Here is a 15,993-nt window from a genome sequence, read left to right as displayed (position 1 = left end):
ATTATATACCGAGGCGTAAACCGGCGTCTATACCAATGTATATACCGACTCTGGTACCGGGGCATATACCGACGCTGTAGAGCAGAATTTTTTTTTTGGGCAGAATAGTGCTGCCTGGCTGTTGCCTAGCTGCCTGCAATGAGCAGGATCAACAACAGCAAACAGACAACACCATTCTGTCTACAATAGAACACAAAAACAACCATGCTCGTTTGCATATTTTCCTGATCGACAAACAAGAAATTAAATTAAACATTAATACTCAAGAATGTTTTGATCATATTTCATTAGTTTGAAGGTCATCTTACATCATGGTAATGCCTCCCAATTGACGGTCTCTCCTTCTTCTTCAAGCATCTCAAACAAGGCCACAAGGCCATGTTTGTGAGCGTACTTCTCCTCTCGCCTACTTGGTGGGCGATTCATGGCCAACTCCTGCACATACGATTAACAATTATAACTTTTAGAAATCAACATTTAGCCCACATACATACATTTAAATAAATAAAATTGCTACAAACACTTACGAATTCATGGCGCATGGTTTCGTAACCACCACTCCCGAGATGAGAAGCCCCTACTGTTTGGAGTCTTGCCCTTGCCGCCTCTCTTTGTTGTTGAAACCTGTCTGGTGTCTCGGTGAGCTCCTGAGCAATGGCTGCCCACTCCCTGTCATCTAGCCAAACAGGTTTCTCCTTCCCCTCTCTGAATGCGTCCCTCGCCTCTGACCTACGATGCCCCATCAAAATGCGAGCTGTATACTGTATCCACTCATTAGAGACGACATTCATAGGGTCAGATGGCTGGAACTCTTGCTTTATCTTTGTGTTTATATAATTTTTCTTCCCCTTGTCTTGCTAATCCCATTTAGTCATGACAGAGTCTTGAAACTGTATGGTGCACAATTGTCGAATGCGTGTCTTCATTGCCTTTCCTGCACTATCCATTATTGGTGTCCCATCCCTAATTGTGTAAATCTTGCTGTTGTCATGGTCATGTGCACCCCAGGGACTGGAAGGTGACCCTATGGGTGTGCTATCAACAGATGAGAGCGAAGGACGACGCTCACGTGGTGGTGGTGTCACAGCATCTGTGGCACTACCACCACAACAACCTCCCCCTGAAGACCTACTACGTGAGCGCCGTCTATGTGAAGAGGTGGTAGATCGAGCTGTAAGAGGAGTGGAAGGCTGTGTGGTATGAGGTGTGGGAGCTGCTGTCGTACCCACGGGTGTGGGAACTGGCATCGGGAAGCCAGATGGTGAGGCAGATGTCCCTGCTCCAGAACCCCAATAACTCTGAGCCATGGCTCTCTGCTCTGGAGTCATGGACGAAAGAAAACCATATAACTGCTAGGGACTCATGCCCTGCGGTGTAGGATTAAATGAGAAATCTGGACTGTAGTCGTAGGGCGGTGAGTCGCCCATGGCCTGTTTGACAAAAAACCATATGACAAACTTGTACGGAATGAAAATTACACGGTAAACAATGAATGAAAGAACCATAAGATAAACATTAACAATGATAAACAACATTGGTAAAACTATATCAACTTGCTCCTACAGTAGTGATTATGATGGTAAACATTAACAATGGTAAACAATGAATGGACCTTCAATGTCATAAAACCATTACAAATATGTCATAACTATTTGCATAATCATTAAGATACATCATTTTAAAAATCATTATCTATTCTATCATCCTCATTAAGATCAGTAGCCCCAAAGAGATCTATGTCTATGTACATTTCAGCATCCTCATCATTAAAAGTCCCTTGATGAAGGATGTCTTCATCATCTATGTCTTCTTCCTCAACTTGTTTTTCAGCTTCCTTGGTTTGCACCTCTTCATTTGGATCTTGCTCTAGTTGCTCCTCTTCATTTTCTTGCTCCTCTTCATTGTTGATATCGGCTTGTTCTTGCTGCTCTCCATTACCCTGTGCATCCACATCACCTTGTTGTAGCTCAAATTCTTCAAAAATTTGCTTACTGCAGGGGGCGACTTGAACCACAAACAGCCAGCGTGGATCTTTTGGATCCGCTTTAAAGACAACCTGCTCACAATGCTCTGGGCGCACAAAAGTATCTTGCTGATCGGTCCATACCTTTGTGGAGTCCACTTGGATGAGGCCACTCTTGTCTCTACGTACAGTTGCATGTGGCCCATTCATGATTACCTTGAACCACTTCACATCAAAGATAAACAACTCAAAACTTCTGAAGCCGACCTTTAATATATCTTGAATGGTTCCAAAGTAATCAAGCATTCCAGTAATTGTGTTATCATCACTTGCACTTGCACGACTTTCTTGAACAAACTGTGCTGTGACACCACAATCAAAGGTTGCTCTTCTTTGGTCTATTCGTTCTACTCGAAAATGACGTCCATGTGACCAAAACGCCCCATATTTGTGATACTACAAGTAGCACAAAAAGTTTGTTGATGGAGAATCAAACACAGAGACATGTAGAGAAAAAAATGAGAGACATGTAGAACTTAAACACTTACATGCCAATCGCATCCTTTTGTAAGCTCCTCCTCCTCCTCTGTTATAGGTAAACCAGCACGTTTGGCTTCTAAAATTGTAGCTTCTAGCCATCTACCTGTGGGAAAGTCCGGAAGAGCTTGCATACCTTCTGGATATGGGAGATTTCTTGTAGTGCGATTCCTTCTGAAACTTAAACGATCTTGTACTCGCTGTCGCTTGAGAGCTTCATATGTCTCAATCCACTTCTCCATTACATGAGAGTTCAAGATGCAAAATTTGTTGATTTTTTCTCTCAAAGTGTTATCCATCTTTCTCTTAATGCCTTGGCCTTGAGGTTCCTCACCAATGACTCGCCTGTTGGACTCTCGAGACCATAGTCGAGGTATCTCTGGATCTGAGGAACTTAAATATTCAGTGATGTAAACAAGGGACTCTTGTATCAGCCACCCTTCTGACATACTACCCTCTGGGCGAGCCATTTGGCGAACAAATCCCTTTAATGTCTTCATAAACCTCTCCAAAAAGAACATCCATCTTGAATGGACTGTTCCAGCAAAACTGCAACCTCATCTACAACATGAACTAGCAGATGCATCTGGATTGTTAATAAACTTGTAGGGAAAAACTTCTCTACCATGCAGACTGCCTCTATGGAGTTTAAACGCGCTGTCTCCAAAGTGTCTCTCTTTATCTCTTTTGAAGAAATCCAGCGCACCAATGTGCCAATCTTATAGATAGTAGCTCTAATGTCTTCAGTGAGGCAATCTTTTATTGCTATGGGTAGCACAAATTGTAGAAACTTGTGCCAATCATGACTCTTGAGACCACTAAGATCATCATCCTTTGTAAATGCACTTTTCAAGCAATGCATACAACCTGTAGGAGTCCGAAACTCTGAAATTGTCCTCTTGACTTGTTGTTCCTCCATCTTGCTAAAAGCCCATGGGGCTCTTGGAAGTAGCACCTTTCCATTGGGTCTAGTGAGAGCCCACAACTCTTGCATACAACCAATCTCTTCCAAGTCATCCCTTTGGCCTTTAGTATCCTTTTTTCCTGTCATGGTCTTCCACAGAATGTCAGCTACATTCTTGAAAATATGCATCGGGTCAAGCAAATGGTTTATAAGGAGATCACCCCAATAGGGGAGGTGGTGAAAGATAGAGAGCCTCTTCATCCCAGGACATGCCAAGTTGCCACATTCCTCCCATTTGATCTTCCAATCATTTGCCTTCAATGCACTTGGAGGAGGTCTTCCTAGATTACCATCCCGCAATTCATGATTTTCTGGAAGATACCTAACATGTCCTTGGTAGACATTCTTTCGTAATGCTTTTGAGTATCTTGAATCAAGTCGAGGACCACATACAGGACATGCATTGTAACCCGATATAGACAAACCTGAGCATTCTCCATAGCCAGGCCAATCATGCATTGTCCACATGAGAATACCTTGCACAGTTGTAAGTCTTTGGCCACTCTGCTGCTTTGACATGTCCTTCACTTCAATTCCGTTCCACAAGGTGCGTAACTCATCAATAAGTGGTGCCAAATATACATCCATGTTCTTCACCTTGTACTTTCCTGGAACTATTAATGAGAGCAACAGATGACCTTTCTTTATTGCTAACCATGGCGGAAGATTATAATTCACAAGGCAAACAGGCCATGTGCTCCATGAAGAGCTCCTTAAACCAAAAGGGTTTACACCATCCATTGCTAGGCCAAGACGGAGGTTTCTAGGTTCTTCCTTAAAAGCCGGCCATTTCTCTTCAATGTGTCTCCATGCGGGTGAGTCAGCAGGCACACGCATCACTTCATCTGTGGATCGAGTTGTGGCATGCCATGTCATCAAGCTTGCTATTGATTTGCAACTGAACATGCTTTTTATCCTTGGGATGATTGGAAAGTGCCTGAGAACCTTTACCGGGACAGCTTCCCCCTGAACATCTTCTCTATATCTGTTAGAGCCACAATGGGGACATTCTTGCAAATGCTCATATTCATGGCGGAAGAGGCAACAATCATTGCGACAAGCATGAATATTATTGTAATCCATGCCTATGGATTTCAATAACTTCTTCGCATCTGCACGAGATGGAGGCATCTCGTTGCCAGGGGGCAATATTTGATCTTTCAAAAGCCTGCAAGTATGGCAATATCTGATCGTTACTATTAAGATTTTCTCAAATACAAGTTGATAATTTAACATTTCAACAGTAGGTGTAATCTCCAAAAAAAGACCTTACTTGAATAGTTCAGTGACACTTGTATTAGACCATCCAAAAACTGACTGCAAATTTAGCATCGTAAGAGATGCACGCAATACAGATATGTTGGCACCATTGTATAATGGAAGGCGTGCAAGTTTACGCATGGCCTCTTCCTCTGGTTCATAATTTGACCGTTGAGAATGTCGTGGTTGATGATCTTCATGTTCATGCTCCTCGAAGAGAGCTTCTTGTTGCTCGATGAAGGCATCCAACATTTCTTCCATTGGACCTTCTTCCATTTCCTGACCTTCTTCCATTCCCTCGGGTGTTGTTAATTGAGCTCCATCTGTCACTCCCTCCTGCGATATCCTCATCCTTTGTTGGGGACGAGAATTCACAGGCGCAATGTTATCAAGATGCGGCTACACACTTGCTTGGTTGTACGATTGAAACCGTAAATTTTGCAAGCGCTCCATTGGAAATATGCCAGCGTCATGAACATGCTCGTTGCAAATCCTTCGTTTTCGAAAGATTTGGTACTTACATCGCATGCATGGACACGCTATTCTCTCTTCAAGATTGAGAGGCTCCATCTAGCAGGATAACATGTATATGCAGCTCATTAAACACAAATCAGCTTATCTCCTCTCCATACAAAATTAAATAGAATTTGAACAAGGATGGAGAGAGAAGCTATCTCTATTCATAAATAGCTGTTTATAAAGGCCTTATGCAATAATCTAAATGCATATTATAAGTATAAGCTTGCATAATAAGGCTGCAAGACTTATGCATAAGCTCTATGCATAAGCCTTATGCATAAGTCTTATGCATAAGCTCTATGCATAAGCCATATGCATAAGTCTTATGCACACGCTCTATGCATAAGTCTTATGCATAAGCCATATGCACACGCTCTATGCACAAGTCTTATGCATAAGCCATAAGCTTGGACCTAATCCCAAAAACCCAAGGACTGAATTACGGTTTTGTAAATTCCACCAGAGTCTCCTTTGTAATTGGAACCAAATCTCAAATGAAAATGCAACTTCTTAAAACTTGTACGCAATACTCTTTGTATCCCACAATGTCATGAAAGATCATATGCATTTGCAATATCCACACAATATGACGGAAAAGGGGCCCCATTGCCCAAATGCATCCACAAAGTCAATGGTGAGGATTGTTGAGGACGCGCGTTGAAGCTTGCCGATCTCCCGGCCAAGCTCTTCTCACCCCTTCACCGAGTTTTCCTCCAAGGTGAAGGTTGAGGCCATTTCTTCACACCGGTGTACCTAATCCCCCTTCGTACCGCTTTACCAAGCAATCACGGCACAAAGAGTTCAAGCCATTCTCCCCTTGGCCTCTCCAACCAATGCCAAGGTACCCTCACACATTGCTAGATTCTATAGAAACTTGAAGTGGTTGCAATGGTGAGTGTAGGTACAAAATGATGTGGATAATATCAAATGATAGAACAAGTTTGTTGGCTTACAAGTATTGAGCATGACTCATGCCCTTTTACAATTTAGAACTCATCAATAAAGCATGGACTCATGCCTCAATCCATCATCCAAAAGCTCCAACACAAACCAACAATTCACAATGCCCTCACCATGGCATTTGCATAAGCATTTGTTAACCACAATCAAGGCATTTGCAATTGCATTTCAACAATCCCTTTCACATAAGCCTTATGCACATGCTCTATGCAATTACGCTCTATGCAATTACGCTCTATGCATAAGCCTTATGCACACGCTCTATGCATAAGCCTTATGCATAAGCTCTATGCATAAGCCATATGCATAAGTCTTATGCATACGTTCTATGCATAAGTCTTATGCATACGCTCTATGCAAGACTTATGCATAAGCTCTATGCATAAGCTCTATGCTATATGCCTTATGCACTATGCTAACCCTTAATCCCTTTCACATAAGCCTTATGCACACGCTCTATGCAATTACGCTCTATGCATAAGCCTTATGCACACGCTCTATGCATAAGCCTTATGCATAAGCTCTATGCATAAGCCATATGCATAAGTCTACCTGCGTACGCTCTATGCATAAGCCATATGCATAAGTCATATGCATAAGTCTTATGCATACGCTCTATGCATAAGTCTTATGCATACGCTCTATGCAAGACTTATGCATAAGCTCTATGCATAAGCTCTATGCTATATGCCTTATGCACTATTATGCTAACCCTTAATCCCTTTCACATAAGCCTTATGCACACGCTCTATGCAATTACGCTCTATGCAATTACGCTCTATGCAATTACGCTCTATGCATAAGCCTTATGCATAAGCTCTATGCATAAGCCATATGCATAAGTCTTATGCGTACGCTCTATGCATAAGCCATATGCATAAACTCTATGCATAAGTCATATGCATAAGTCTTATGCATACGCTCTATGCATAAGTCTCTTGCATACGCTCTATGCAAGGCTTATGCATAAGCTCTATGCTGTATGCCTTATGCACTATGCTAACCCTTAATCCCATCACCCAATGGTGTAATAAACATGATCTTGTTTTACGTACATGGATAATAGAGATTGCAAGCTTATTATAGGTTTTATGCATAGATATTAAATTAATCCTATGTGTAAGCTTACAAGAACCCAAAACTAACCCTAAACCATAAAACAGGGATGCAAAAATTCATAGAAAATAGCATAAACAAGAAAAATCGAAAGAGGATCTACCTCTTTTTTGCAAAGCTGAAGGAGAGGATTGGTGAAAGATTGGTGAGGTGAAAGAGCTGCAAAACAAAATATTAAACAAACTAATTAGTAAATTAAACACAAGAAAAAGAACTAATACAAAACCCTAAAATCTCTATGCATGCATTAGGAGATCTATGCATACATAGAGAGCTCTCAACATGCATAGAGAGCCAAAAAAACACAAAACCCTAAACGTCCTAATTTTTAAATTAAAAACTAAAAGCAATTGCAATAACATGTTAGGAGAAGGAGAAGAGGAGAAAAGAAGAAAGAAGGAGAAAAGAGGAGAGAGGAAAAAAGAGGAGAGAGAGAGAAAGAGAAGAGGGAGAGAAAGCACCTTCTTCGCTTGTACTTGCGCTTCTTCTGCGAAAAAACCAGAAAATAGGCTCTCGGCTGTGAAAAACTTACGAGCGCCGGTATATGCTACGAAATATGCGTCGGAATATACGTCGGTATATACTATGGAATATGCGTCGGTATAGGCGTAGGAATAAGCGTCGGTATAGGCGTCGGTATACACGACGGGACACAAAAATTTAAAAAAACCCCGCCATGCTTGTCTCCTCCAACATGACGACGGACATACCGACGTTCGACATTTGCGTCGGTATTTTGGCGTCGGTATGTCCTCAAGCTCTTGTAGTGGTAATCATTTAATAAACACAATCATTTATCTTGTATTAAAAAAAATTAGCTCACTGTTTATAAATATAACTAGTTATAAGGTTTTTCAACTTTTGAAAGGGCTAGCTTTCCCCTTTTATAACTCACATATGCCCCCTTCTCTTCTTCCCTTTAAATTTGTTAAATAACTTCAGCTGACTATTTATATATATAACAAGTTCTAAGGTTTTTCAACTTTTGAAAGCGCTAGCTTTCCCTTTTTATAACTCACACATGCCTCGTTTTCTTCTTCCCTTCTCTACAAAAATAAACATAAGCGTACATACTATAAGGGAAAGTACTCTATTACTAAATGTACAAGGTTCATAGTGTGAACTTGACTATATGAGCTAATTATAACGAAAATTACTCTATTACTAAAACATACAAGGTCCACAGTGTGAACATGACTATATGAGTTGAAGTCAACTATATGTTGTAACTCTAGTAAACCAAAGTGGCTACCATACAACTTATAGACACACTAGCAAAATATCAATAACCATAATCTCACCAACCATGTTAGTGCCATAGTGTGGAGGTGTCATCTTGGTGTGCCATCCATATCTGCTCTAGTTGAGCTTGATATCTTAACACTCCCTCACGAACGCAAATACATAACATGCACTCCAAGTAAGCTTCTAAACCTATGAAACTTCTATGTGACCCGATGCTTTTGGGAAGATTCAGGCACCTGATACTCTATGCCAACATAAATTATATCTACATCACCTTTGTTGCTAGAACATTTCCCTAATAAAATGATAATACACCTCATTGTGCTTCATCCTAGATATTTGCTATCTAGAATTGATAATCATTCTCATGATCTAAACCCGACACCACAATCATGGTTCCCACACTAGCACAATTTATTAACATTTCCTTCCTACATTTATTTCTCTTGTTGATGATACCTTTAAGCCTTCCTTATACCAACATACATTTTCGTGGTTTCTCCTTGTACCATCATCATGAGATCTTCAAAAATTGAGGGCTGACTAGAAGTAGAAATTGTAAGGTTTTTTGTTGCTTCTAGAAAACTTTTTTTAAAGCCACACAAATGGAACCTTTAATGGCAAATGTCCATTTTCCATGTTTCTAGTGAGTTATCTTTTCTCCTCTAAAAAATACTCCCACCTTATGCATTATAATGAACCAACTGAAAAATACACATATGCATGCTGATCTCTCTCCTTAATTTCATCCAGGCATTAGACGTAGACGTATTATGAAAATGTAGAGACACATATGGTTACTCATGTTTCAAAAGATCAAAAATCATATGTTTTCCTAAGGATCTCAATAATGGAATTGGGAACATAAGCTTCTTCTAAAACATACCATATTGTTAAAAGATCAAAGGAACTTTTCTTTACCAATCATTGTACAAAAAATAAATTAAACATTTGATCAATTTGATCATGTGTGTGCCCCACTAATAAAAATGCCACCTTCATCTTATTGAATATTTTCTTATGCACCAACAATCACATACTTGGTTCTTGTTATCTCTGCATGCATTATCCAATTGCAAATAAAGTACAAATGGAAGAACTCCTTGCCATTCTGAAATTATCTTATGGATTATTGTTATTGTGAGGTTTGGGTTATTATGAATGTTTTACAAATTAACCAAGACATGAGAAGACATTACACCATTGAAAACCAGTGGATTCCCACACGACATGCACTTGAATGTAGTTCTCCTCTTTGAAGTTCTTTGGAAAATGCATCAAGTGAGGTACTGAAGTATTCTTTTGATCCATCAATCCCAAGTTTATTTTCTTGTAATCCAAACACTTTTTTGTTCTTTGCAAGTTTCTATTTCTTTGTGCTTTGTCGTTGTTAATGAATCTTTAAAGCATGTTGAATGTTATCTACAAAAAATAATTAAATACTTTGCACATATTTAATATGAACATTAATCTTAAAAAAAGGTTCATTATAAATCATCATACCTTACCTCTTTGGTCTTTGTGTTCTCTTACCTTGCCTTTAACTCTGTACAAATATGACATACATCTATCCTAGTCTTTTTGGAAAGTTTCAAGTGTGAAAAGTAGTGCCTCTAAATATGAAGGAGATATAAGAGGAAGAGAGTGTTATTTGTGGTATCCCTATATGATTCCACGTACAAATTATAGGATTTGTTCTTAGTGGAAGTGTCAAGAAGATGAGTGTGAGTGAAGCTAGAGTTTGGGATTATTTCTTCATTCAACATCATAAAGTTTTCCAATCATTATCAAAAAATAAAGTTGTCAAGTTTTGGTTGAGCTAAATGTCAAGCTTTAATCCTCAAAACTTGAAGATGTTAATACTTTTTGAATCCTAATGTTCACAACTGCATAAACTTTTTAAAAAATCATCTTCCAAACAAATAGTTATGCTAAAAATATTATACTTTAGTGAAGTGATACCATGTAATATGGATATTTTCAACAACATATTTTGTTAATCTTACCTTAAAGAAAAAAATGTTTATCTTGTCTCCTTGATTTTTAAATATCATAACTTTCTTAAAAAATTTGAATATCCTATATTTGTTAAAGATAATTTTCCACATTAAAATTATGAAAGAAAGGAGCATCTAGATTAGCCTTGAATTAGTCTAATTAGCCTTAGATCAGCCTAGATTAGGATGATTAGCCTAGGTTTAGAAAGATGATAGAATAATTGACTTGTATTATGATGATTGTCAAAAGTTACCCCAAATATGGCCTATGTGACATATAAACATGAACACCCCTTTCATACTAGCAGTAGTGTTGTCCATGGGCATGGTCCATTGGCCTTGGGCCCATTATTCAGTACCCCAAATATGGCTTATGTGACATGTATACATGACCACCCCTTTCACACTATCATTAGTGTTGTCCATGGGCATGGTCCATTGGCCTTGGGCCCATTATTCATATGAGACCATTTCACTGTTATAAACCATCTCCACCCAAAAGGTTTTGTCCTCAAAACCATTGATATGTACAATTACAATTCTCCTAGATGGAGTATATGTCAATTGAATCATGTCAAACTTGAAGCTCATGCTCACACCATGTATGAGATAAATTGCTCAATAAGCTGTCAAAACAAGCCATAACATCTATCCCATAGTGGAATGAGAACCTCTAGTACTTCGAATCATTATGCATCCAATTTCCAAGGGTGTAGGGATTTCCACAGTGAAGTTGTAGGAATTTCCAGCAAGTTAATTCGTTGTTCATGACCCTCGTTGTACTTCCAAAATGCATCCAACAACCCTTAGAGTCCTTCCAATGTAGTAGAGGCGGGTTACCAAGAAGATTCTTTCTTAGGTAGCCCTTGCCATTTGACCAAGTAATCCACTAATGTATGGCTACGAAGAACTCTTTCTCTTGTACCCAAAATTGCTTCCAACACATCCTCAATCATCCCCTTCGCATTCACTAGAGGTAATTCATCTTGCACAAATACCTCCGGCCTGCCCAAGTTAAGCTTTGAGATGTGACACATGGAATACATTATGAATCTTTGGGATTTATGGAAGTGCCAATTGATAAGCAGTTTCACCAACATGCCTCACCAACTGGTATGGCCCAAAGTAGATGAGCTAACTTGGTATTTGTGTTTCCCTTGCAAGAACCATATCTTGTCTTAGGAATCCTCAAGAATACCCAATCACCCTTGATGAACTCCAATGGACTCCAATGAGGATTACCATAATGTTTCATCCTTTCTTAATCTTGCTTCATATTAGCTTTGCATTGTTGCAAGAGTACATCTGACTTTTCCATCTCCTCTTTTGCATTAGGATTCACCCCTTCTTGATTTTTAACCATCATTGGAATATTAACCCCTTCTTGATTTTGAACCATCATTGGAATATTAACTTTGTACTAATAGAGTGCCTCAAAAGCTGACATGCCAATGCTCTCATGATGTGTGCTATTATGAGCAAACTTGGCAAGCGGCACCCACTCATCCCAAACACCTTGTGTATCATGTGGCAATTATAGTGCCTCAAGTAAGTTTCCACCCACTTGTTCACCCTCTCGGTTTGTCCATCAGTTTCAGGGTGATAGGCGGTGCTAGGTGTCAAAATATTCCCCATAATCTCAAAAAATGTCTTCCAAAACAAACTCATAAACTTCACATCTCTCGATCACTAACAATTTGTTATGGCATTCCATGCAACTTGAGCACATGATCCACAAACTATTTTTCAACCATAGATCCTGAAATTTTGACTTGGAAGGAATAAAATATGCCACTTTTGTCAAGCGGTCTACCACCACATATACACTATCCCATCCCCTCCTTGTATGAGGAATCCTCGTGAGATACACTATCCCATCCCCTCCTTGTATGATGAAACCCATAGAGATGTGTGTCCATTTGCCATTGGGAATAGGCAAAGGCTGAAGCAAGCCGTTGGGCTTATGTGTGGGATCCTTGTTTTGTAAACAAGGTAAGAAAATTGTCACAAAAGTATACACATCTTTCCACATTCCTTTCCAATAAAAACTCTTCCGCACCTTCTCAAAGGTCTTAAACAACCCCGTGTTTCATGATAATGGAGAAGAATGCATCTTTTCGAACACCCTCTTCTTGTAGCTTGATGTAGGCACAAGGTAGATTTTGTCTTTGTAGTAGATGAGTAGCGGTAATATGTGCATAACTCTTAATGAACCTCATATAAAATGATGTCAGCCCAAAAATTACCTTAATTGAGTGGTATTTGCAGGCGTGGGCCGTTTCTTGACACACTCAACCTTCTTAGGATCCATCATAATGACTTCATTTCTCACTATGTGTCCAAGATACTAAACCTTTTGTGCCATAAATGTATATTTTCTCTCCTTTGCATACAAGTTATTGGCTCTTAAAGCCTGCAAACAATCTTTCATTCATTAAGTGCTCCTTCTCCCCTTTGCTATACATAAAGATATCATCAAAGAATACAAGCACCCATTTGTAGAGGAAAGGTCCAAGAACTATGTTAATCTTGAAATGTTGCCAATGCATTGCACAACCCAAACAGCATAACTAAATAATGGTAGAGACCTCTCTTGGTCCGAAATGCCATTTTGTACTTATCACCTTCCTTGATTCTTCATTGGTGATAGCCCGATCTCAAATCAATCTTGGAGAAGAAACATGCACCTTTCAACTCATCAAGCAACTCATCAATTCGTGGAATAGGGAATCTATTCTTGATAATAGATTTATTCAAATCCCTATAGTCCACACACATGTGAAAAGTGACATCCTTCTTCTTGACCAAGATTACGAGTGGCTAGGAGTAACCCATCCCATGTCTATAAGATTTTTCACTTGCTTTCCCACTTCATCTTTCTCCACTTTTGACAATCTATAAGGTGGTTTGTTACTGGGCTTGGTATGCAGCTCAAGCTCTATTCCATGATCCACTCCCTTTTTGGCGACAGGCACTTTGGCATTTGGAACACATCCTCATATTCATTTAACAATTCTTTCATACCGTTATGCATAACGTCACTCTTTTGCTTATTGCTTTCTTCCTTTTGCGAAGTTGTAAAACATATATCCATCCCATTTTCTTTAGCTCCCTGATGATTTGTGTTGGATTGATCATCTTGATACTTAGCGTATACTTTTCGGTAAATGTAACCTTGTGGTTTCCATGCATGAAACTCATATACCCTTGCTGTAAATTCATGTGAAATAACCCAAAAGTTGCCAACCAATCGCATCCGAAAACAATGTCAATGGGACCCATATCCAATACAAGTAAATTAGCCTTCCAAGTATAATCTTTTGTGAGAATCAACCTCACATATTTGCATACCATTGTGCAATCCATCTTATCTCCATTAGCAACTTGAACCTCATGCCACAAAGATAAAGCTACGGGCTATAATTTGAGACTGTACATGGATTTGGTGTTGATAAATCTATGTGTGCTTCCACTATTAATAAAAACATATGCCACCCTTCCATTAATGCATGCCTTAAAACTTAATTTATTTTCTTCTTTGTAACCATCATAAGCATGAATTGAGATATTTCATAGGGTAGCCTTATTGTCCTTGTCATGATAAGCACACATAGTCAATGGTAACCCAGCATCATAGTCAACATCTTCCTTCTTTGATCCACCCGGGTCAAAAGGGTATTCACCATCCTTTTCTACATCATAAAATTAATTTTATCTTTAAAATACTCATCACAATCATCCACATCCTCCTTAATGTCTACATGGTAAGGTTTTATTAGAATCATACTTAGGGTCATCTTCTTTGCCTTACAAACCTTCCAATGATCCTTGTTCCATTTGTCACCGCACCTGAAGCACAAAACTTAGTCCTTAAAATAATTAATACAATCTTCCACAATAAACTTGCTCTTGTTAGATTCTTTTACATCAACTTGCTTCCCATCAACATTTTGAGGTCAAGGAAAAGAGCTACCAAATCTGTAATTTTATCTTCCACTTCTTTCATAGACGGGTTGGGAATCTAGGAGGACCCGTGTGATAAGAAACTCCACTTGAATATTTTACCGAAGTTGAAGTGCCAATATCAGACCTGTACCCATGCCTTGCTCCACTAGCATGTGTATACTTAGCCTCATATATCTCTGCAAGAAGCATGGCCTCCTTGACGGTTTCGGGTCTTTGATCATGGAGTTTTGTAGCCCTTTGATAAACTTCTTCAATTTTTTCTCCTCCTCAAGTCTTCCACATGAAGTGAACTTCTAAACTTGTGCACATAATCCTTGAAGTTTTTTGTTTGATAAGCTTCCTCGATTTGTACTCCTCACTCAAGCCTTCCGCAGCATGAAGTGAGAACTTCATGAACTTGTGCACATAATCCTTGACATTTCCCGTTTGAGTGAGATCATCCCATTTCTCCACCATCCTTGATCTATTAAGGGCTGAAACAAAGGTTCTCCTCAATTTGTAGACCTTTGATAAACTTCGACCTCAATTTGTACTCCTCACTCAAGCCTTTAGCATGAAGTGAGAACTTCATGAACTTGTGCACATAATCCTTTACATTCTCCATTTGAGTGAGATCATCCCGTTTCTCAACCATCCTTGATCTATTAAGGAGTGAAATAAAGGTTCTCCTCATCTCATTCTTGAAATCTTTCCAATTAGTGATCATTTTAAATAGTTATGATAATTCAAGTGTTGCCACCATGAATGGGCATAACCTTCTAGATGCAAAGTAGAAAACAAAACCTTGGCCCTTTTACTACGAGGGCTAAGTTCAAAGTAAAGCTGCATCTTATCAATCCATTCTTCAAACTCCTCATTGGTTTAACCTTCACCCTTGAACTTAGTAGAAGTCAACTTGACATCCTTCACTCCCTTAAACTCATCTTCATCACCAGCTCGATGATGAACATGTGGTCTATGCTCAATTAGTCTAACATGATTTTCGCCAAACCCATTCAAGTGATAAGGTCTACCATGATTAGGTTGCATCTTATTTTTAAAATGATGATCCATCTCATCAACTCAAGTAACGAAAGATGCGTTTTACTGCCTTCCAATGATGAGACCCTGGGCTATGCATAAACTTGCTCACCTGTGAGATCACCAATGGGGCCACAAGCTTATGGATTGTTTGTGGGACCTTCACATACAAATGCATTACATGCTCCTCCAGCTAGTATGCACCATGTTGATTGGAATCATGGTTATATTCTTGGAAAGGACAAGATGCCTTTGGCATTGATGCATCAAGGTGAAACAAGTATGCCCGGTATGCCTATGCATGGTCCTATCAATGGGATTTAATCAATGCAAGGGAGAAATGTGGACAAAAGAAAAGGGAGAAATGTGGACAAAAGAAAAGACATAGTTTTGGAAGAATTAAGGTTGAATGGAAATTGGAATCATCCACGCATGAGTGTTCATCA

The 15,993-nt window shown here is 39.2% G+C and overlaps 1 protein-coding gene across 1 annotated transcript; it reads right to left on the bottom strand.

Moving 5' to 3' along the window:
• Window positions 1-309: 309 nt before the first annotated feature.
• On the bottom strand, window positions 310-7,870 carry LOC147626913 (uncharacterized). The gene is made up of 4 exons (XM_086816111.1): window positions 7,781-7,870; window positions 7,423-7,478; window positions 528-761; window positions 310-435 (listed from the first exon to the last, which is right to left on the bottom strand). Exons 3-4 carry the CDS (start codon window positions 741-743, stop codon window positions 310-312), a joined length of 342 nt encoding a protein of 113 aa, XP_086672237.1. The 5' UTR covers window positions 744-761; window positions 7,423-7,478; window positions 7,781-7,870.
• Window positions 7,871-15,993: the final 8,123 nt, after the last annotated feature.

The sequence above is a fragment of the Cibotium barometz genome, chromosome 21, assembly GCF_041138505.1.
Source record: "Cibotium barometz isolate CiBa-2024 chromosome 21, ASM4113850v1, whole genome shotgun sequence".
Taxonomy (NCBI): domain Eukaryota; kingdom Viridiplantae; phylum Streptophyta; class Polypodiopsida; order Cyatheales; family Cibotiaceae; genus Cibotium; species Cibotium barometz.
Note: the sequence above shows the minus strand (reverse complement) of the source record. Positions and strands in the feature narration are given on the sequence as shown.